At 39.0% G+C, this 22,676-nt stretch overlaps 2 protein-coding genes across 3 annotated transcripts in view; both read right to left on the bottom strand.

The window, feature by feature from the left end:
• ankrd12 (ankyrin repeat domain 12) overlaps positions 1-13,770 on the bottom strand; it is a 36,305-nt gene extending 22,535 nt beyond the window's left edge. For both annotated transcript variants that reach the window (XM_075482932.1, XM_075482933.1), the window contains exon 1: positions 13,598-13,770. The gene's annotated coding sequence lies outside the window, so the exon portion shown is untranslated. The remainder of the gene's footprint in view (positions 1-13,597) is intronic.
• A 1,886-nt stretch (positions 13,771-15,656) lies between these two features.
• ndufv2 (NADH:ubiquinone oxidoreductase core subunit V2) lies at positions 15,657-21,749 on the bottom strand. The gene is made up of 8 exons (XM_075482945.1): positions 21,605-21,749; positions 20,944-21,006; positions 19,668-19,730; positions 19,070-19,186; positions 18,234-18,402; positions 17,803-17,912; positions 15,941-16,017; positions 15,657-15,848 (listed from the first exon to the last, which is right to left on the bottom strand). Exons 1-8 carry the CDS (start codon positions 21,644-21,646, stop codon positions 15,755-15,757), a joined length of 735 nt encoding a protein of 244 aa, XP_075339060.1. The 5' UTR covers positions 21,647-21,749; the 3' UTR covers positions 15,657-15,754.
• Between the last annotated feature and the right edge of the window lie 927 nt (positions 21,750-22,676).

The raw sequence follows: 22,676 nt of genomic DNA, 5'->3' as shown, positions 1-22,676 counted from the left end.
CGTCACTGAACCTGGTAAATTCTGTTGCAGATTATATTTCAATGGATCCTTGCTGTTCACTGGGAGGATGATTACGACATCACGGACCGTACACGTAATAATTTGCAGCTTACAAAGCATGTTGCTTTAATTTCATCCATGTAGAAAAATGCCATTACACCAAATATTGTTGAGTGATTAACAATCATCCGAGCAATATGCCGTTTTATGACCCAGAAACAGTTTGCCTCCCACCTCCTAAATGTTCCTTCTTATGTAAGACTGAATGCTGAACTTTTACAGCCTTATACATCACTTAGAAGCTTCCATAAAAAACAAGAACGGCTCCAAATTCCCATGGGAGAGGTTCAGGGGATGGCACACACACAAATCAAGAGCCTCGTAAAGTAGCCTAATGTTTGTAGATGAGAGGAGTCGATGGGGTTAACTTTACTGGCAGGAGACTACGGTTCAGTCCAAGACTTGCTAAAACCCGCCCATTTAACTAGTCCGAGAGAGTTTGAAATCCTTGAGAAGCCTACTGTTCTGAATGTAGGTTAATGATCGGATACCCAAGCAGACGACAGGAACAATGGAGCTTTTAATGCCGATTATGGGTTAAAAGGAGGGGGCAGGGAATGAGTGAGGGATTAGAGCAAAGGTTAGGACCTAGGCGTAGGTCTTGTTCTCATTTTCACAAAGCTCACATGGCTGAACCAAAAACTGGAAAGCTGTTGGCACAAAGTGAATAAAAAACGCCTCATCACCTTTGGACAACTTCCCCTCCTCTTACTGAATCGATTGGGTCATCGCCCACTCGATTCATCAGAGGACAACTTGTGTGGGCGGTCCTACAGACAAAGAAGCCACCTGTGTGACTATAAAACAAAACACTTCTACAGCCAACAGAGTGTCCGAACAACGAGGAATGCCATCTACTTGGTTCCATTTGAGCAACGAGAGGCTGCGGTCTGAAAAATAAACCTCAGGGGAAATGTTGTGTCAGTTTTCATCATGACATTCAAGACATGACTCCATCTACACCTGTCACATCCAATTAAGCCCAACGAGCTGTCGATCCGATCACAGGCCCAACACATGGCGGCCTGTGGTGTGTCAAAACCACAGCTTTGTCTGCGAGTAAGCCTCATGGAGGCTAATACGGACACGTTGGCTAAACCTCTTCAAATTCAGACTGGGAGGAATCGGTTGTCCCCTCGGCATAAAAGGTCCTTGCAATTTTACTTAAAAATAATTTGCTCCAATTTTACCTTTGATAACTTGTATATCAATTATTTGGTTGTGTAAGGCTTACTTTGGGTGCTACTGGAGTCTAAATGCTCAGGACAATGCATCGCTGGACGTTACAACTCTGGGTGGATTTCATCAGAACCGTTAAATGACACATTTTTACATCGACGTGTATCATAAAGTGCTCCATTTGAAGATTGTGGGTAGCTAAACGGCATTGACAGTCAAACAGAAGACATTAACTACACCAGGAGTTTGAGTGAGGGGTTGGACTATTAACTGAACTCTCACTTATAGTAATTCTTTGCCTGTATTTGGGTGTTTTTAAAGCCTTGGCTTCTGGAGCAAGCTGGCCTGAAACAAGTATTTTCAGAAATATGAGAAGAACCGTTAGAGATCAAATACTCCTGCATCGTCTCCTCGGTGGGTTATCGCTATTTCGTTTAAAAAAAGTTTAATCCATTTAAAAATGTTCAGGAATATGAAAATGACCCAATGTGGGATAGAATTTCAGCACAGGACCGCAATGTTAAATCCAGCTAATTCAGCAGTTATGTGGGAAATTCTTGCACATATTTACTTAACTAAATACTTTTACATTTTACTATTTATTTTACAGCAATATATCACCTAATAATAATAATATATAATCAATACAGGCAAGTGTAAGAGGAAAAATGCATAGAAGTGCCATCACCTGTTCTGTCTCCATCAGCTCTGTACAAAGACACAAGCCCCCGCTGCTGATGCAACGTCTTTGCAACATTTATACAGACAGGTTTGATTTGTTTGAGCTGGAAGGCAGACAAATCTTTATGTGTTTCAAACAATTAGTGTACTTCTAACCAAACTGCAACACTGCTGCCATGTCTGGCACGTGAGTATTGTGTGCGCGGCAGCTGAGAGACTGAACCGGCTGGTTGTTGTTTTCGTCGAGTCGTAGCTCAGCTGTTTCACAGCCACAAAGGCAGCCTGCTGCAAGTCAGCTTAGATGCAGACGAGACGTCTCCCGTTGCTGGAGCAGCAAACCCGAGTGCTGCGGTTTTATCTTCAAAATTGATAAAGGAGATGTGTTTTGTTTTAAAAAACAAAACAAACTCATATCTTCAAAAATAATGAGCAAAGTTGAAGAAACAATAAGAGTTAAGCTGAGTGAGCAGAAATCACTACATTATCTAAAGGTACAGAGGTACAATAAATGGCTAAATGTGGCTAAATATTCATATAAATACACAGGTTTTTTTTTTTATGTCAAGGATATAAGTAGGGAAAGAAAGAAAATCTAAGACACTGATGTGGCTAAAAAAAAAAAAAAAAAGACCAACGGAGGAGAAAGGGAGAGCACGTCACTGGATATGGTTCAGAAAACCCAGGGAGTACAAAGACGTCAACAAATGCAATCCGAGGTAAGAATAGAATAGCCTACAGTGTCTCCACCACTAAACAGCATCTCCACTGACCTTTTAAAAAAGAAAAGCATTTCAAACCCAAAAATAACAAGTTGAACCCGTTTAGTTAATATTTGTATTACATGTATTTTCCTGCATGCCATTGATTCGCAGTTCAAAATTCCCTCGTGTATCTTGTCCATTTTTCTTTAAAAAGAGCATTGAAGGAGCAGTCTGTGGCGTAGTGGGTACAGCAGACGCCCCATGTACAGAGGCTATAGTCGCTGCCGCTGGCCCCGGTTCAAATCCCACACCAGACGGCCCTTTGCTGTGTGTTATTCCCCCTCTCTCTGCCCCCTGCTTCCTGTCTCTCTTCACTGTCCTATATAATAAAAGGCATAAAAAGCGCCAAAAAAATACTTAAAAAAAAAAAAAAAAAAAGCGCATTGAAATATGTGCAAATAGCAAGGCACACACAAACGGGCGCTGCCTAGGTATTAAATGCTATTTTAACACATTTCACTGAGGAAACAGTTGCCATGATAACCAACAGGTAAATCAGTGTCCAAATGAAATCCTTTAAAAATTAGGAATTAGGGCCTACCAGGAAAATTCCTTGAATAATAAAAATTATTCCTTAATTATTCACCATAATTTATCATAATCAATGCGATCTATTCTCAGAGACAAATGTTTAATCTTGCATCACAACTCTCAGCAAACACTGCCGGCACTGACAATGAAACAAAGACATTTGACTCGAGAGTGGCGTAGTCTCTGGTAACCTCCCAAAAGTCTGAGTCAGGTCATCAAAATGACTAACTTCACAGACCCCAAACGACGTTTGGGACGACCCTAACCTAAAACCCAGAGCTGCAGGGGTGCATGTCTTCACCCCGTTTTTTGGAAGTGCTTAACCTTTCATGTTGGCAGCCATCTTGGATTCTAAAAAGTAGAAGTTAAAAAAAAAAAAAAAAAAAAAAAAAAAAAGTTGTAAAAGAAAAACAAGCACAGATTCATAGTAATTGAGCCTAAGGGTATGGGCACCATTTATTTAAACAATTTGTTTATTAAATATTACAATTTGTCCGATGAGTGAAAATCTTTAAATCATCCAATTTATAACAGGAGGGACCCTCGGCCTTTTTAAAAGCTTTTTCACAAACGGAGCCAATGTAAACAGGATATGACGGCTTTTCTTTGGCATTGATAAAGTGAAAGCAGCCCAGAAGTGAAGAATGCAAACACACCCATTGTCAAACTGTCTTTTTCCCCAAAAAACTATCAACATATGGTTTTCTCCCTCACAATTCATTCACAAAAGCGACTCTACGGTCTTATCGATAAATACGCTGTAATATAAGCCAGCTTTTTCCTCCTCCTGTGTCATCGCACTTATTTGCAGGCAGTAGGAAGGTCACAGGTTCTCAAACTGTCGGTCTCTAAAAGCATATGTTTGACCATCAAGCCGTTACACACCACGATACTGCACTCAACACATTAAACCAAAACAACGTTGTGCACACATTTAGCTGCTGGCAAAGGCCTGCACATGTTGTGTAATCAGGAGGCTCCACCCTCCACACACAAGCACACACTTACTGGGCCTCCCAAAGACGCATTCGACTGATGGGGACAACTGCAGATAGGTTCTGGATTGGCTGGAGGCCATCTGTACTGCAACAGGCACCTGTAAGCTCACATTTTAACCGCCGCACGACAAATGCAAGAGGCAAATGGAAGTGAAAGTGAGAGAGCAGATTTTTACGCAGCCTGGAATAGAGAAAACAGATCATTTCTGCCGTGATCTCTTAATCTTTTCACTACTTTCTGGGTTGATCCGTCTCAACATGGCCAAGTTACAATCAGCGAGGAGCCTCGGTGACTATTAATGGCAATTCAACAACACTAAGTAGGTCATAGTCCACACTTTGCTCACTTTGAGGATGAGAGTAAAAAAAAAAAAAAAACTGACTGTTTTTGGGGGGTTTCCCTGAAGATGAGGCCTGGGTGTCATCGCTCAAAACAAAAGAGGAACAGCGTTCAGCTTTATCTGAGTAAAGTAACATACTTTTGGCCAGAAGTCATACCAGCCTTGTATAGCTGATGAAGATGCTGTTGTAAGATGGTGAGGATTAGGTTCTTAGAGGTGTTGAGTACAGAGACCACACTGAATCCCTTTGATTTTACTTATTAAGTAAGCTGAAGCTCCCACTAAAAGAAATGCATTTTATTTCATACCTTAACAATGATTTCCTTTCCTCCAATTCTTCTTCCCAGCCTGAGCAAGGACTGCCAAATTGCTCAAGACTTTCTTTCCCACTGCTGTGGGGACTGATAGTCCTTGCTACATAATCAGATTACTTTTTAGAGATAATGAAGGTTGGCCAATTATTTCACAAGACACATCAGAGGCAGCCAAACTACCATGTTTGGCTGCTGTGGTATACCGTTGTTCTATTTATGAAAGTTAACAAAAAGCTCTCTTTTCTTAAAAATTGTATTTATCTGAGAAGTGAACAACAGATCTACTCAAGCAAAAACAGCCAATGCTGACATAGTTATGTTAGATACGATGGTGATTTAGGCCTAAATTGAACAAATATGTCTCACTTATTATTAAATAGTTGTATTCTAAATCAGATGGAAAAAGAAACTTAATCATGACATGAAATACACAGAAATAAAAAGTCTTATATCATTAGAAATAAATCAACTAGAAGCTAAAATCCTGAAGCAGCTCACGGTATATACTTACATAATTGTTCAGGCATTACAGCACCTTGGTCAATACCCGATTCAGTAAGAGGCTTATAGACTGTCTAGAGAGGCTATTGTATACAGAGGCCACAATGTCGCTTCCCCCACGAGACAAACAGCAAGCCAGTGATGGATATGTTAATGCTCCCTCCCTGAGCCTGTATGAAGATCTGCACGTGTAACATTGATGTGACTGCAGATCCTCACTCATAATATTTTCATGACACCAGAGAAATTGGAGCAATGTCAGATTTTTGGGAATCAAGACTCGGCGCACCAGGGTGTGATCAGAGAACGATTGCTGCCGATAAACGCTGCCAAGACACCCAGAAAAAGAATATTCTGAACCGAATCCGCTCCTCGAGGAATGTCAGTTCTGCCACGGCTGCAACCAACGTCAGCCTGTGAAGTGTTTTCAGGGTCTGAATTAATAGCAGTGGCCACGACGAAGGTATGGGGGAAAAGAAAGATAATTCGGAAACAGTAGGAACGTACATGTACCCGTCCCCTTACCGCCAGGGTGTGGATGTTGTGGTTCAGGGTGGCAGTAACATGGAGAATACAGCCTATAAAGAACGTTTGATGTCATGCGGAATCAAAGTTCACCAACGGGACTTCCATCTGTAATATTCTGTTCGGCCCATTGATCCATTGCCATCAGTTGTATCATTTTACACCAAAGGTAGCGTGTATAAACCTGTTTTTCTTTTTTTTAATAGGGGTACGCCCACTGAAAGAAAGATGATTAAACCCTTTAGGGTTGCCAGTTATAGCGTGTTTAATCTCAGTGTCTGAGGGTGACAACTTAACAGTCAAGTACGCCACCTCCCAGGGACAGGCGTGTCATTAAGACAGCATGAAGGGACAGCATGAAACAGCATCCTACAGGTTAGCTTTATAAAACTGTCTCTGATAACAGTCGTACGTAGATTTAACCGATCGGGGCTTTTACAACATGTGTGAATTGATCAATTGCGTCTCTTTTTGTCTGCAAGGTGTTGTTGTTCATTTATGGATCTCCATTAAAAGTCATGGTTCGTAAACACATGTTTCTGTAAAGAAAATCTGCCCTGTAATCACTCCTGTACATCCGACCACATCATCCTGAGTTTTCACTCAGGACGATGTGGGTGCCTCCGCAGCTGTTGTGTTCCCATCAGTGCCGAGCTGGTGCCGATAAAAACTACTGCAGTCATATTCTGCATGGGGCTGAGTGCCAATTAAACACTTTCCCATTGCACTCAAGATGTTAGCGGGTGTTAGGGGGGATTATTGACCAGTGTTCATAGAAAGTTTCAGAATTTTTTCTAATTATTTGGCTGAGGTTAAGTGTGTGTATGGGGGGGTGTAACAGCACATCAGGTCATTTGGGAAGTAGAACGTAAGTGTATTGATCAGCAGGAGGAGATGGAGAGACTGGACAACAAATGTTTCACCTGAGGGGCTTTCAAGCAACATGTTCCTGCAGATTCAAACTGTGCCAAAGCACCGACCACCGAAGTTTCCACCTCAAATACAGACTTAACTCAGGTTAAACTGCTATGGCCCTGTTACAATGTGATTTCATGTATGCATATAAGTCAGTCTGTGGTGATGAGCAACAGTTGTTGGTAACTGCAAAGCACTGCCCTTGTTGACAGCCACCTGGTTTATGTATGCATGTCAATGTTAAAATTTTCCAAAATAAGTTGAAATATTACCCAACAACCTACATTTGTGCATTTTGAATAAAAAGAAAAACCTGAACTTGACACCAAAACAGCCGTACCGATCAAACCTTTAATTTGGTGCACAAATACACTCAACTGTGCTTAAAGTGTGTGGGATGTGGTGACATCTGGAAGCAGATTTCAACCATGTGACTCAACCAACTTGGACCTGTTGGGCTGTCTGATAACAGAAAAAGGAAAATATGTAAATTTGAGGGGCTTTATAGTAAATTAGTTGAGTCAAAATAAAACATGAAAGCACAAAAAGTTATATGTGGCTATAAGTTATAAGAAAATGTGTGGGTTTTTGTTATAAAACACCATTAATCAATATTGTAAATGTTTGTAGGACATGATAGGTAGTTATTGAGTCACCGTGTCTGATGATTTTTCACAAGCCCCTACGCACCAGGAAATGAGAAAACTGTCAAAAACGACAGCAAACTGCACAATCAGTGTGGTTAAAGGTTACAATGAATCTAATTGTGGGGGGGAAAGACGTGATGGGTGATAATGAAAGAAAAATATCAAGATCAAAACGAGGCAGTCAAGGAAACCCTGCAAGTAACAATGAGAGGAAATTAACATATCTATCACCAGTTTCGTCAAAATACTCTGCTCAACTCAGGACAACGGGTCCTCGCTGTTATAGAAAGCGGTTGCACTTTAAATATAAGCTTTTCCAGCTGGCTTCTGAAATTAATGGTCATCAGACTGAAGGTCTACCAAAAATTTGCCCAAAAAAAGTACTTACTTCCAGAGTAATGTTTATGCATTAGTTCTTCAGTACAAGGACACCATTTTTAAAATGAATTGGCCATCAAGGCAATATAAATGCAAGCATGTTGGAAATCAAGCATTTATCATAGAGCACACTGGAAAACAGTGAAAAACTGATGCAACATCACTGCTTTAGACTCCTTCACCAACTCGGAGGAGGTGTTTTTCTGAATTCAGTTCTACCCTTTGAAGTCTGATGGTAAAGTGTGTGTTTGTGGTGGTGGTGGGGGGGTTTTACAGTTAACTGGACAAGAGTTTGGGAGTTTTGGACCAAGCCAAACTAGACTAGAAGAAGGCGGCATATTCTAAGCCGTCTTGCTCCCTTGTCTCTATGTGGGCATTCAGACCAAATGTGAAATAAAAGTGTTCCATGAAAAATCCTCCCCCAGAGTCAGTGGTTACCTCTAAAGACACCACTGGTCACATCTATTTCTGCCAAAAACAACGAGCTTCCTTGTGTTACATCTTGCTGTCCTAAGATTTTCTAAGGAGAGAATATAGATCTCAAAACTTCAAATGTGGTAAATGTCCTTAAATGTTTACAGTGTAACGAGGGGACCGGGCGTCAGCGATCATTTCCCCACGGAGAGGAACCCTGACTCGCAAGTTGTTTTACCGTTTTATGCTCAACAGTAGTTCAACGTGAGATAGGATGCGTTTTGGATATATGTAGCAGGTCACGCAGGTACCAAAAAGCAACAATATTTGTTTTGTTCCCTATCAAACTGATGAAGGTAGGGTTAAATGACTTCAATTTTTATTGAACTTTAACATTAGATTGCTGAATAAATTGTGCTTCTTTCCTACACTTGTTGTACTGGATACCATTTCGCTTTAAAAATCGATATCAATGACAAATACGTCAAACAGAAAAGACATGTAGCCTAAATTACAAAGCGAGTCAGATAGGCTGTGGTGAGTTGTCAGAAAGTGACGGCATAGGCCACCCTGCCTCCATCAGAATAGAAATGGTTCTCCTCACTAATGCAAACATGAGGGGAGAAAATACAACAAATGTTGCAGTGGACATCCACAAGAGGAAAACGTAGAAGGGTCTTTTTCAGCAGCCTCTTTTATGTGTGGAAAAGTTGGGGATTTAATATCGTATCTGTGTAGACGCTGATCAGTGAGTTTATTGTTTGGCAGCTCAGATCCAAACACCATTTTAATCTTTGCCTCATCAGACACAATTCCAAAGCTTACTTCCATTTCGAGAATTATTTCGAACTGGTAAAAATAACCAGAGGCAACCATTTTAAATGTCTTTTAGGACACCAGTTGACATTTTTATCCAATTTTCAATCACTTTTCCTCATTCACGTCTCTAAATACGGATAAAAACAGCAAGATAAACCCAACTAATGTCGTCCAATCCAACACAATTATTATTATCAGTAAGTGTCTCTAAGAGCTACGAGTTGAACACAATGACCAGCGCTGTAACCACAACGTTCCAAGTGAAGAAACAAAGTGTTATTTATTCATCTACAGCACCAACAGCACTGAGACTTCAAAAAAAGGAAACCGGACAGTGCATCCTTCCTGACATACTGATGTGAGATGTGTTAACAACAAAACAAAGCAAGTGGTTTCACTGAAACCAAAAATGATCATGATACATGATTATAATGATCTTGAAGCATTGTAGAAGTCCGGTGTACCTTTGTATGTATGCATGTCTTTTCTACTTTTTCTAGTAGCTCAGTGAATGTCTACATTTTAAAGATAATGGTATTTCAGTATTTACCGAGTCAGCTGCTGTTCTCCTCTGCAGTAACTCACTGAACAGACTGGTGTCACATCAGCCGCCTCTTCTATACTTCAGCACTTGTTCTCAGACCTTTAAGACAAATCATCAAAGCACGGTCCCCCTACATAAGCAGGAAGTTCATCATCTCACACTTTCCCTCATCAATTAATACTCAATAGCCTACAATGGAAAATAAAAACTTTTTTCGCCACTTTTGGAAAATTATTAAGACGAGATTAAAAAAAAAAATTGCCCAAGAATCTTTGCTGTGAGACTTCGAATTAGGCCCGAGTGTCCTTCATTTCCCTTGATCATCTCTAAGGGCGCTTATACACCAAACCAAGAATCAGCGACCGTCCATCTCTGGTCCTCTAGGTATGCAACACAACGTTCTGTCGGCCCTATTTAAGGCTTTTTTCCCAGTCAATTTGTCAGTGTTAAATTGCCGTTGGTTGGTCAGAGAGAGAGATCAATAATTACTTACACAGACTGAACTGAACTAAGATATTTTTATGCATAAAGCTTAAATGCTTAATGAGACCATATATGTGGAAAACAATAATTGACATGTGTTGGTTGAAACTGCTTGTTCAGCGTTTAGAAGCCCTGAGATGTTTTCACACCTTCACTTTGTGTCCATATGTTAAAAATCAAATTGACTGGATTTGATTTGTAAAGGCACACACCGAAGTCCAGCCACAAAGTGATAGACGTTCCCTAAGAACAGACAAAAACAACCTAAAGGCCCCAAAAATGAAAGAGGCCATATTTCATATATGCAGTAAAGGACTTGAAGGGACTACCAAGCCAAACTGAACATTCAGGTGAGAAGAGAAATGATACCAAAGGTGACCAAGAAGCTGATTGTCATTGTGTACAAAAGGAAAGAGTTTATCGCCTATCAAATAACATAACAGTGAACAATGATGGCGGCGTCATTGTACCGAGGCAGTGTTTCTCAGTGGCAGGGACACGGAGACCAATCATGGTTGAGGGAAAGCTGAACAGGCCGAAGTACACAGATATCTTTGATGAAAACCTACACAGAATGTTTACCTTGAAACTGGCCCCATCTGACTGGACAGCGATTGGGGGAATATGCAAAGATGGATGGCTTTTTTCTCATTCTCTTAAGAACAACAAGTTTGCACCTGCGTGACATTTTGCAACCCCTCTTTTGTTTCAGATGATGCACGATCAGGAGGACTTAAACTAAATTATCACTGCGTAAAATATCAATGACTCACACAAGTTCTCCTTATTAGAAAAATAAAACGCACCATCTCCCTTAATGGTCTAATGTGACTTAACAGTTGCAGTCTGGAGCCCCAACTTAACCGCTTTGTCAAGGTCACTTGATTGGATGATTGTAATTTCACCTCAGTCATATAGCTGAATCAAATCTGTCCATTTGGAAAATAAAAACATGTGTGTACCCTTTCTGTTAAGAGAAGCTGATGTCCATTTGGTTTCTTTGCTCAGTGTCAAATGATGTAAACTGGCAGACGGCTGAACTGCCGGAGAGAAAAACATTCTCAAATTACTATTAAAAAAAAACCAAAAAAAAAAAACACTATTATACACAATGTCTCCAAAATTGCAACAAATAAAGTACTAACGCCAGAGTTTTAACGCTTTGTTAGAGACAGTATGGCAATAAACCTTTAACGCTGTAGGATATCTAATTCATTTCCAGTTAAATGGGCAGCTTACCAGCAGAATGTTGAGATATTAGTTCTTACTTGCAGTGAAGGACCTAAAAATATGTTTAACAAAGGGGATGAACTGGTAGACCAACAAAAAGGCAGATAATCCCACCACGTTCAATTAACTACCCTGGCAGCAGAAATCATGCATACAAAAGAAGCATCAGTTTCCTGATGAGAATATTAACTTCCATTCATATAAAAAGATCAGTCAGTCTGTGTACAGCCATGGGACTGATAAGCATATTTATTTTATGAAAAATTGATTAACTAACATTTACTTCAAATTAAACTGTGTGACAAATATTATGAATTGTTGTTGATGTATTGATGATAAAAAAAACAAATTGAAGCTTTGTACTTACAATACTTATAAAAATACTTACAAATCTATTCAATTTTGTTATCATGAATGTATGAAAAATCTTTATTTCTAGAGCCATTTGCATCATCTTTTATAATCACAACATCAACGACTAGAAATGATGGGTAATAAGTACTGTGCTGTGGGATTAGTAATGTCAAAACAAGATGCGTCACAGCAGCCTGGTTGTCTTTCAATACCAAGAAGACCATCACATGCATTTTTCTTTATCAATTCGTTCTCTTTCTCAGATTTAAGGTGTGACAACGAGTGAAATGACTAAATGTAGTTTGGTTTTTAGTGGAATGCAAAGTCGTAAAACTCTGCCTTCCTTGGTATTTCGTTTAGTGACGCCGGCTTAAGAGCATTTTTGAAAAGGAGGCGAAGTAAAGCTGTAGAAACACAGGCCAAATAATAACATTATTTTAGATCATTAACTAAATTATCTAAACATTTAGCCCTAGTGGTATGTTTTCCTACATATTGCAGAGGTTATTCTTCCTGAATGCAAATATTTTGTAATTGAGAAGTGTTCTGTCGCAGAAATTCAGACTATTATACAGTATCAAAATTAACACAAATTATTGTGATTTCTTTTTAAACAACCCCCCCTCTCCAAAAAAGCCTTTCTTTATCGAGTGACACTGGCAGCCATCCTTGTTCTTCTTCTACCTTACAGAGCACTTGAAAGACATTAAATATCTCATTTTTGATGGAAATATATATTTTTATGGCTAATTTCTGTGATTTGTTCTGTGCCCTTACAATGATATAATGCTTATTCAATTGTATTACAACTAATTAACTGATATCGGTGGAAGACAAATAAGCACGAATGAGCCAAGAAATTGGCATTAAAAAGCTTAATCAAAGTGTGTGTAATCGGTGTCGTTCAGCGCAGATCTTTAACTCAACCCATTTAAAATTTCAGGTTTTGTCGTCCGATTGGATTCAGATCGGTCGTTGCACAGCCAGCCATCTGAAAAACAGGCAGCTTTTGTATCAGGCAACACACCCCCAAAATGTCACAGTCAATGGCTGGGAGGCGCAAGCTCCTAGTCATTCGAGCCATGCTAGTTCCCTGCATGCATTTAAAATAACATTCATAATTATTATGTGTTACACCAGAGTTGATCGCAATTATCCCCGACACGGTGCTGAATGCTGATTGTAAATAAACGGCAGTTAGATCGTTGCAGACAACACCACCCACTTCATGGTAACGTGTGTGTCGCTCGTGCCTTCTTACAATGCACAGAAAGCAATGTCACTGAGCGCTCAAATGTTCCAACTTGGCTGCTGAATGTAAATAAATTTATCAAGGGTAGTATAATTTAGTCACGAAAAAAACCACTGTACGCGCGACTATTTGGTTTAAGGGGCATTAAACCAAATAGTCGCGCGTACAGCGGTAAGGGGGAGGGAAATGAGTTCATGTACAATTTTTTCATGGCAATAATCAACACAAGAGCACAGAAAAGCCTGAGACAAAAGCCCACTGCAGCCCCTTCACTGCCCTCACAACGTCCCCCCCCTCCCCAACGTTTACAGCTAGCTAGTAAGCTCGCATCCAGCCCGTCACAGCCTCACTGGGGCTAACCCGGCTCGCTGTGCCTCGCTCCGACATTTTCCTATTAGCACTCTGTACCCTCGCTTCAAATGCAACGACTTAACAAAAGTGGATACAGCTGAAATTTCAGTTATAGAGATGAACTATTCAATGTGCGCAACGCACGTGGCACACAACTATACCAAGCTCACGCAAACACCTAACATTCATTTTCGCACGCAGTTTACGTCCAGTTAGCCCAACGTTAGCCTGGTAGCCGTAGAATTTAGCCAGACGGCTAACTAGGATTTTTACCCATCATGATCCGAAGCTATTTTAACAAGCCTTGTTTTGTGCTTACCTTTAAACTGTGTTACAGGTCCAGCCAACTCATTCGCGTTCCGCTGTATCTAAATATTGCTCACTATTAACAGTTATTTCCTAAATATTGGACGTTAACCGTTGCCTACGGCTGTGTGACGTTCATCGCTGGTTTTGAAAACATCCCAGCAGTTCGTCTGTCGTCCTCTCCGAGAAAAGCCTAGCAAAACATGCAAACACCGCTCTGATTGGCCGAAGAGAGTCATGTGACCGCTTGAGCCCCACCGAGCTTATAAGGACTCCGTCTGCTGGATAGACTGTAGATGGGTACGTGTCAAACGATTTAACTGATATTATTTCGAAGCTGTGAGTAAATCCGCCCTTTTAATGCTTACAGTATTCTACTTGCTATCACATTTAGCGAGATAGTGGCATGTTTAAGATCTGCAGGTGGCTTTTAGCGTGCGAATTCGGGCTGAAAGGAATGGAGAGGGAGAACAGGAATGGCCACTTGACGTCATCTTTTCCGCTGCTCTGTTGCGGTCAGTGCGAACTTTCTCGAAGAACACAGCTGAGATCAACGGAGCAATGGCGGTTCCGTTCTTTTATTGTGAACATGGGCTGTGTAGTGTCATTAAAACGTTGATGGCGCTAATTCGCACTTATTGCCCGCCAATTTTGCATATGAGTCAGCTTTGAATTGGTTGCGCAGTGACATTTGCATCATGGTGGACAGTACGCGCATGCGTCGTCGGTGCATAATGTTGCAGAGCTTGGCTTGAAGAAAGTGGCGAGAGGAAAGTGGGGGAGGGGCACTGGCTAGACACGAAAACGCCACCTTTGCGGGATTGAAATTAAATGACATGCAGTTGCTGGAAGGGAACGGTTTATTTTAATTTATTCAGTGCTGCTTTAGAAATATGGTTTACAAAATCTATTGAATGGAGTAGCTTAAAAGTATTTAATGAAATACTTAGTGGTACCCTGTTATTATATACACAATCTAGTTTTGAGTATAACAATTTTAGATGGCATCTCAAATAAGTTCTTCAGTTTATCTTTTCAGTTATAATAATGTCAATTACAAACACCAGATTTTTCACACCCACTAAAATTACTTTATTTTATCTGGTACATTATGTGTAATATTTTTAAACTTATCTGATTATATCTAAAAATAGATCAATTAATCAGTTGGCCAACTCACTCAGCAGATTATTTTCCATTTGGAGATAAATAGCAGTGCAGGCGTCAGGTTTATGTGTCTCTGTTGTTCCAACAGCAATTCTCGATTGCTGTGGACATTTACGCGACACTTTCTTTAATAATTCAAAATAAAATCGGTTGCAGAGTGCAGAATAAATCTGCTCAGAAACAGGATGAATAAGTGTAGGTCAATTTAAAAAAAAAAAAACATTATATTATAGTGATTTTAACAGATGAAAGTTTAAAATGACAAACAGTATTACAGGCATGCTCTTTAAATAAGCACCCTGGTTATAAAACATTTATGCTTGACCATAAGATATTTTAAATTTAAACATGGATTAGTTTCATGTCCCATATTTAGTCAAGAAAAAGAAAAATAATTTAGGATTTTAGGAAATTAACTTAATGATTATTAACTGTGATTATTTGTCATCAGAAATATTGAATCATTCTTTTTCGGGCATGTACTTTTACAACAGAAATTATTCAAAGAAAAAGTAAAAACCCTTCATTAAGTTGCCTAACAAGGCTGCAGCCAGCATGGTACCTATCCACCACCACCACCATACTGCAGCATAATGTAATAAAGCTATGTTATATTTAACAAACAAAAGCAAATTCCACCTTACACAACATGTGAATTTATTGGTGGTGTAGTCATTTGTCATTAATTTATAATGGCTACAACAGTTGGGTTCAGAGAATAATTTAAGACAACTGTACAACTGTAAGCTCAGGCAATGTTGTGATAGAATAGTTAGTTACTCTTCTGTGTTAAGTGTGCCTGCCTGACACACACAGACACACACACACACACACACACACGGGTATATCAGATCAATACCTTATCCTTTCTGGAGTCCATATAAGTGACGCAGTTACACCTTGACAACAGGTACAGGAACATTTTATTTACAATATGTTTCGGTTTTAACAGCTTCATGGATAACTTCCTTTCAAAGCAGCCAGTTAAGTGGCCGGGTGACGTCTACAGGTCTGATCTTACACCAAATCCTGGTCCTTTAGGAGGCTCTATCAGGGAAGTCAATCCGCCTGCAGGCTCACAGGAAAAACGTCCATTCCTACGGGGGGGAAAAAAAAAACACATCCTCACTTGTAATCGGTGCACACGTGGTATGACTGGAAATTCTAACAGCAGCTCTACAGAAAGTACCTGGGTCCTGGGAGTGGGACTCTGCCTGCCTTTAGTTCATCAATAATGTCCTCAATATCCTTGGGTGAGAGGTCCTCCTGAAGAAAAGAAGGGGAAAAAAACACATGTATGAGAAGAAAGCAGCAAGGTGCACTGCTATTCCATGAGTGGAGGCCATATTTTAAACAGAATTTATAAAGACATTTATCTCACAACACTGCCAAAGTGATCAAATATGAACCTTTTATCAAATCCATAAATAATGTGTGTGACATTCAAAGCGTTACAATATTTATCCTTCAATATCAAACTAAATGCAGGTGATTATTTTACTGTCACATCTATAAACTCTTGCTTATAGGTATAAACAAGTTAAATTTAAGACTTTTAAGACCTTTTAATACCACTTCTAAATGAAATTTAAGACCAAACGTACGATGGAAATACCAAGTATTTCAAAGTAAACACACTGGCAGTATGGTCAAATGACGGTTGAGTTTAAGAACATCGACTAATTGCGTGTCATGCGAAAAGATCACAAATGTCATCACTGTCCTAAATTAAATTTATTACAATATTTTCAGAACATTTAAGTCCCTTGAACAAATGCTTATAAAATCAAGTAAATATATATTTAAAAAAGAAATACTGTTCCTTTAGAGCAAAAAGAAAAATACACAAATATTTAAGACCCATGCAATCTGAATTTAAGACAATTTAATACTTTTTAAGGTCTTATTTTCAGGAAAATTGATTTACGACTTTTTAAGGACCCGCGGCCACCCTGTTATTATAGATTATATAAATATAAATTCACATCAGCAATCCTAAACCTTAGTCAGTTTTATGTAGTGCCCTTTGAAAATAAAGCTACAATACGGTGAACACTTAAAAACACAATTTGTTTATATATTTTACTGTACATTCATACAAAAACCAAAGAAAACAGTCAGTTTGGCTCCTTTTTAACAGACTTCTACCCAACTTCGGTTCTACCCAAAGCTGAAGAGGTCAAGATTGCATCACGTAATGGAAATTTAATTATGTTAATTCACCCAAAGCTTAGCTCGTATGTCTGATGGACCTGAAACTTTTCCCGCAGCCAGATTAGCATTTTGTAGCTTTTTGCATCCCTAATGCTCTTATCCAACAATATTTTTCTTTTAAAAAGGGTTATGTTATTGATTGTTTTATATCTTAAAGTGTAAAGTGTGTATATAAAGAGAGAATCTAACATTTAATATTCTGAAAATCTGGATAGTTGCCTTCAGGTTTAGAAGAGATTAAGTGCCCGTTTTGTCTCAAACGCAACCTGCGTCTTAGTGAATTGTGCATATAACGACAGGCTTGATTAATCTGGCTGAGGACCGTGTGGATTTCAGGCTGCTAATTATTTCACATAAAACGCTAAACAAACAGGGCTTTTTCTTACTCTAATGATCACATCTCAGCAGTTTGGGGTATTAAAGAACAGTTGCATTTACTTGAATTGGGTCATTTACTTTAGCTTGGCTTGCAATAACTGTTGCCCGTGGTAACCAAATGCAAAATTAGTTTCACATTATGTTTAAAAATCTAATCCAAAAGGAGCAATTTTTTTTCTTATCATATCTGGCTGGTGAAATGAATCCATTTCCAAAATGAGTTAAATGCCATAACGATGCTTTTCCAGCTTTGTTGTTGTTGTTATTGTTCTGACGGGGTCCGAAGCCGTCCCGTTGTGTAGCCTGAACTACACCTGCGCCGGCCTCGGTTGAACGGGACCGAGAGATGAATTCTCTGCTGACGTTCTTTGGAAACTTATTTCAGGCTTTAATCTAATTTAGTTAATGTCGTTATAATGTTCGGTGAAGAGGCCATCTGAACAGAAGTCAGGCACTCACATAATAGTTGTCATTGATCTGGACCATTGGAGCATTCACACAGGCGCCCAGGCATTCCACTTCAATTAGAGTGAACATCTTGTCTGGAGTGGTTCCTCCAACCTTGATACCTGTGGACAAACCTGATGCTTAACAGCTGCAACACTATATGCGAGTTATAACAAAAGGTCAAATTTGACTGAATGAAAGAGAAAATGAATGCCTTCCAAATGTAACCCAACCTCAGATTTGTTAGTTTTCTGTCTTATTTTCTATTTTCTGTCTGTCTTCTTGTTTGCTGGTGTTTAAATACCACTCGCAGTTGTATATTTACATGTTTGTCTACAACATACACAATAAAAAAAAAAAGAAGAAGAAAAAAATTTGCCGTTATGTGTGTTTTCATGTCTTTATTGGATGCTCGGTGTTAAAAGAAAAAATGATTCACTCACCCAGCTTGTTCTGGATGGCCTCCAGGATGCTGTCCGAGTTGCACAGCATGCAGGGTGTTGTTGTGCAGATCTGAATGAAGTATTTTCCCACAGGCTGACGCAGAAACATTGTATAGAATGTCACTACTTCGTAAACTCTCATTGGAGCGACACCCAGCACCTCAGCAACCTGAGTGAAAACATTAAGACACATTAATGTGACTGTAAATATGTGATCTTACTCGTGAAGTATTAGACTAAAATCTAACTGGCATTAGTGCTGGAAAGGAAATTAAAAGCTACCTTTTCAGTAATGAGATACACAACATTAATGGCTATATCAATCTGTTGAAGCCATGGCATTCAGACATTGGTCTGTTAATGTTCTTCACTCTTCTTTCAGGCATGCGAGCAAAGTTTGCCATTCCTACAAGATTAAATATTAAATCAAAAGTCCTCAAGGAGTCTCACAAAAACATGTCATCTTGCCAGGGCATCAGGAGCTAAACTGGTTGAGCAGAGCTGTAAAGACACCACATGCCTTTGGGTTATAGTCCAGGGCAGTGATCCTTAGCTGCATGCTAGCCCACTCCTCTCTATGCCAATGTTTTTGTCCAGCTCCTATAAAAAGAGGCCACTGGTACCAAAAAAAAAAAACCCATCTTCTTCTGCAACTCAAACTTTTAAGCCGTTGAGGAAGAAAATGTCTCTATGCTGCAGCTAATCCCGGTTTATAAAGTCACGTAAAGCACCGGGGGGGTGGGGGGGTAGTTCAAACATGACACTGACACACTGAGATGCCAGCAGATTAATGATGCAGTGCATATCTGAAAGAGGCTTTAAAGAAATCTCTGCACCTTGTTCATGGCGGAGATGGGGAGCCATCCATGTTGCCTCTGGGCCAAATCCAACACAGGGATGGTGGCTGCTTGCCTGTGTCCTTCAGGGTACATTGAAATGATTGCCTCGATTCTCTACGGGAGAAATATATTTTTTTTTAAAAAGGAAAATTAAAAGTGAATTATCTGCTTTTTTCTGTTTGGAATTCAAGAACTATATAAAGTGTTAATATTTTTATACAAGAATTATCTGCAGACACACACATTCAGCTTTGTAGATACCAACATAACAATATTTTGTCTGCTGACAACACTTGTTTTTAATCTTTGCTAAGATTATCGGGTGCTGAAATTTTACAGTAAAATACTGAGACTGTATCGTCTAACGGCTCTTTAGAAAGATAAGAGCAACACCAGAACACATTGCCTCGATGTAACTGGTGAAGCCAGACCAACTGAAAAATGAGAGCTAGTTGCACAACTAAAGTTAAAAAGTTCAAATATAATGGAGAAAAATGTATTAAAATACCTTGAGACTTACACAAAAACAGTATACCAAAATCTCTCATAGCTGCAAGCTGTGAGAAGAGTTGCTCAACAAAGACGTGAGCCTCACCTGTTTGTTCTGCTCGGTGAACTCAAAAGGAGTGTCAGCGTTGTTCTCAGGAGTATCTCTGTGCTGAAAAGAGAAATATCATCATGTTTCAGAAGATTTCGTATTTAGCACACCAAACGTGCAGCTGCTGCTGACAATTTTCAAAGACATTTTGCTGCAAATATGCATAAATTCTTATTCACAAGCTATCAAACTGGGAGGCTGGGAGGCTGACGTGTGGAGAAACAGGTTTACGAAAACCTTTAAACGTATCTGATCAAATATTAAGAACTCTTCGTGTAAGAGAGGAAGCAGGTGCTGTTATTGACCACAGAAAAAAAACACTCAACACAGACGGCAATTATTTCTGCCTCTGTACACACTGCCCCCTTGTGAGCAGCAAATATCCTTTGTGCAATTAAAAGACACAACCTTCAAGTAAATGGCATTTAAAGTGAAAGATATCCAAAACAACACAGAGGCAGAGTGTCACAACCATTGTTTTTTTCCCTAATCATAGCACTGGGCAAAACATCGTCTCCTAACAAGGGATTATGAAACCATGACATGTTTCCATTACAAGAGAATTAACATGGGATGTTATTGTGTGCCTGTAACAGGCTCTAAAGGTAGCTCCTATATTAGGAACCTTCGGAATAAACGGATACCTCTGGGATTAGTTCAACATAGTGCAAAGTTAGCCGCAGGTAAATATTTAGCTTTCATTTATAATTATCTGATGAATATCTGAAACAATATGATGTAAAAAAAAAAAAAAAAAAGGGTAAATAAGGTTCACAAAGCTAAATTTAATCAGCTACATCTGTTAAGTCATTTTTGTTGACATCCAGCACCAAACTGCAGTTCAATACTGGAAATAATTCCTTATCAAACATTATGCAAATACTTTGGAAAAAATAGATAAGGATAATCATCATGTATTATACATATATGTATATACATCACTTTTCAGACCATAAGAGTACTGGTTTGGTTGCTCTGCCCATCAAACCTGGTGCATCGTGAGTGATTTTAATAAGATATCACAGTTCTTTAGAATGTAGATAGAATTCAGGATAAAGGCTGAAGGTTTAAGCTCTAAAGCTGTTTTAATTTCATGTTTCAGAGCTTCAGTGGCTGAAAAATGTTTTTACTGAATAATGACAACCATGTCAAGTTTTGCAGATACCCAAGACAGAAAAGTTAGGTTTTAGGCTGCTTTTTTCTTTCTTTTTTTTTTTTTTTTTTAAAGCGGGTTTATGTTTTGATGAGTTAAGCAGAAGAAACTAAAACTCACCACAAAGATACCACCAGCTCCAGCACGTGCAGCAGACTGATGCAGACTCCTGACCTGCCTGGCCTGCAATGCAGATGAAGATGGGTAAAATACCTGGCTGTGTAATGACAGATGACAGCTTACAAGTTTCAACCACATTCAGCAGGAAAATGATTGGACATGTGATGTGAAGACCTCCTGTAAATTTAGCATTAAGTGATTAGTAATAAAATGCAAACGTATTTTAAGTTCAAATGTCTACACGGCAGACATTGCAGAACTGATACAATAACCACTCAAAGAAGTATTTTGGCAAGTATATCTTTCAATTGTACATTCATAAGTTAAACAAGTAAAAGTTTCACGTTCAGTTGACCCGTCAAAGATCAAACTCGTAGCCATTATAATGTTAACAATCAGACTGTGGCCAATTCTAATGGATACATTCTTGTGTTCAGCTGGAATCTGCATTTGCACAGCTTTTTTTCATCGAGCTTTCACCTGTTATACAATTTACAGCAGGAAGCTAAGTTAGCTAGCATGCTACTGTGTTACCCAACATTACTTAGCTTAGCGTCCTCCGCTACATGCCCTTGTGAAGAGTCATGCTACTTTCTCCACAGCTTACAGAAGTTAGCTTTAACTTTAAAACCCAAAACCATACAAAATATTCCAACCATACCGCCTGCGAGACAGCGGAGCGAACAGCAGCCGACAAAAACATCTTGGAGCAATTGAAGTTTGATCCCGGTGGGTTAGTAAGTAGACGGGAGAACCGCTGCGGACATCAACACAAGCTCTCTCACGTTCGATTAGGAGGGTCTGACGTAAGACGTAGCGTCTCTGCGTAACTAAATCGTTGGTCAGTCTCTGCGTAACTAAATCGATTCCAGAGTTGAACCAAAGGTTGAACTCGATGAACAGACAACGGACTGCATTCTGGTGATTTACAAGACGTCGTTTGGATGCTTCTTGTAAGCTTTTGGCCAAGTTGCAACTTCCCCAGCATTTTTCTGGGATATATAAGCTATGTTTGAAAAACAAGTTTATATTTATAAAATATGATTAGAAGTAGGAATGTTTCATCAGATTTTTTACATCTAGTGTAAGTACAGATATTTCACAACTCCCTTTCAGCGGATATTAAAGCCAATTTTTGCGCATATTCTTTCCAATAACTGAAGAAAATATCAAATTCCACCATGATTTTTTCTTACATTACTATTAGTGTATTATTTTTGCTTTTTCTGATCTTAAAAACTGGCAAATGAAGGTGATACAAGTGCATTTCACAGTGAATAGATCTGCGCTAAAATGAAAATAATGAAAATAACTTCAACATTTTTAATCTTTATGCAAAATTTTCAAACAAAAGTGTAAACCTGGGAGGCACAATGTTGGATTTTTTTTCATTCATTAAATCTAAACCCTGATGTTTGATTAAAAAAATATTTATACACTTATATTAAGGGTAAAATATCCCTACTATCACTGCTACCAGGGTACTACTACTACAACTAGTACTACTACTAATAATAATAAAACATTGCTAATAATAATAGTGCAAATGTTTCTTGATTTCTTGAGATCAATGAGAAGAAAACGGATGTTGCTATTAGAAACTACTTACTGTGCAACAGACAGAAAATGAACAAGTATTCAGTGAAAATAATAATATAATAAGGAATAATACTTCATTTTTTCTTAGAATAAACTACAATCAAAATTATTGTTTTTAGATGGATGAAATCAAA

The sequence above is a fragment of the Odontesthes bonariensis genome, chromosome 14 (assembly GCF_027942865.1).
Source record: "Odontesthes bonariensis isolate fOdoBon6 chromosome 14, fOdoBon6.hap1, whole genome shotgun sequence".
Lineage (NCBI taxonomy): Eukaryota > Metazoa > Chordata > Actinopteri > Atheriniformes > Atherinopsidae > Odontesthes > Odontesthes bonariensis.
Note: the sequence above shows the minus strand (reverse complement) of the source record. Positions and strands in the feature narration are given on the sequence as shown.

Coding starts and splice junctions, on each gene's coding strand:
- ndufv2 (XM_075482945.1), bottom strand. CDS start 21,646: ATGTTTTTGTCGGCTGCTGTTCGCTCCGCTGTCTCGCAGGCG. Junction 21,007..21,604: donor GCTCCGCTGTCTCGCAGGCG/GTATGGTTGGAA, acceptor TCTGCATTGCAG/GCCAGGCAGGTCAGGAGTCT. Junction 15,849..15,940: donor GTCCCACTCCCAGGACCCAG/GTACTTTCTGTA, acceptor TCCCCCCCGTAG/GAATGGACGTTTTTCCTGTG.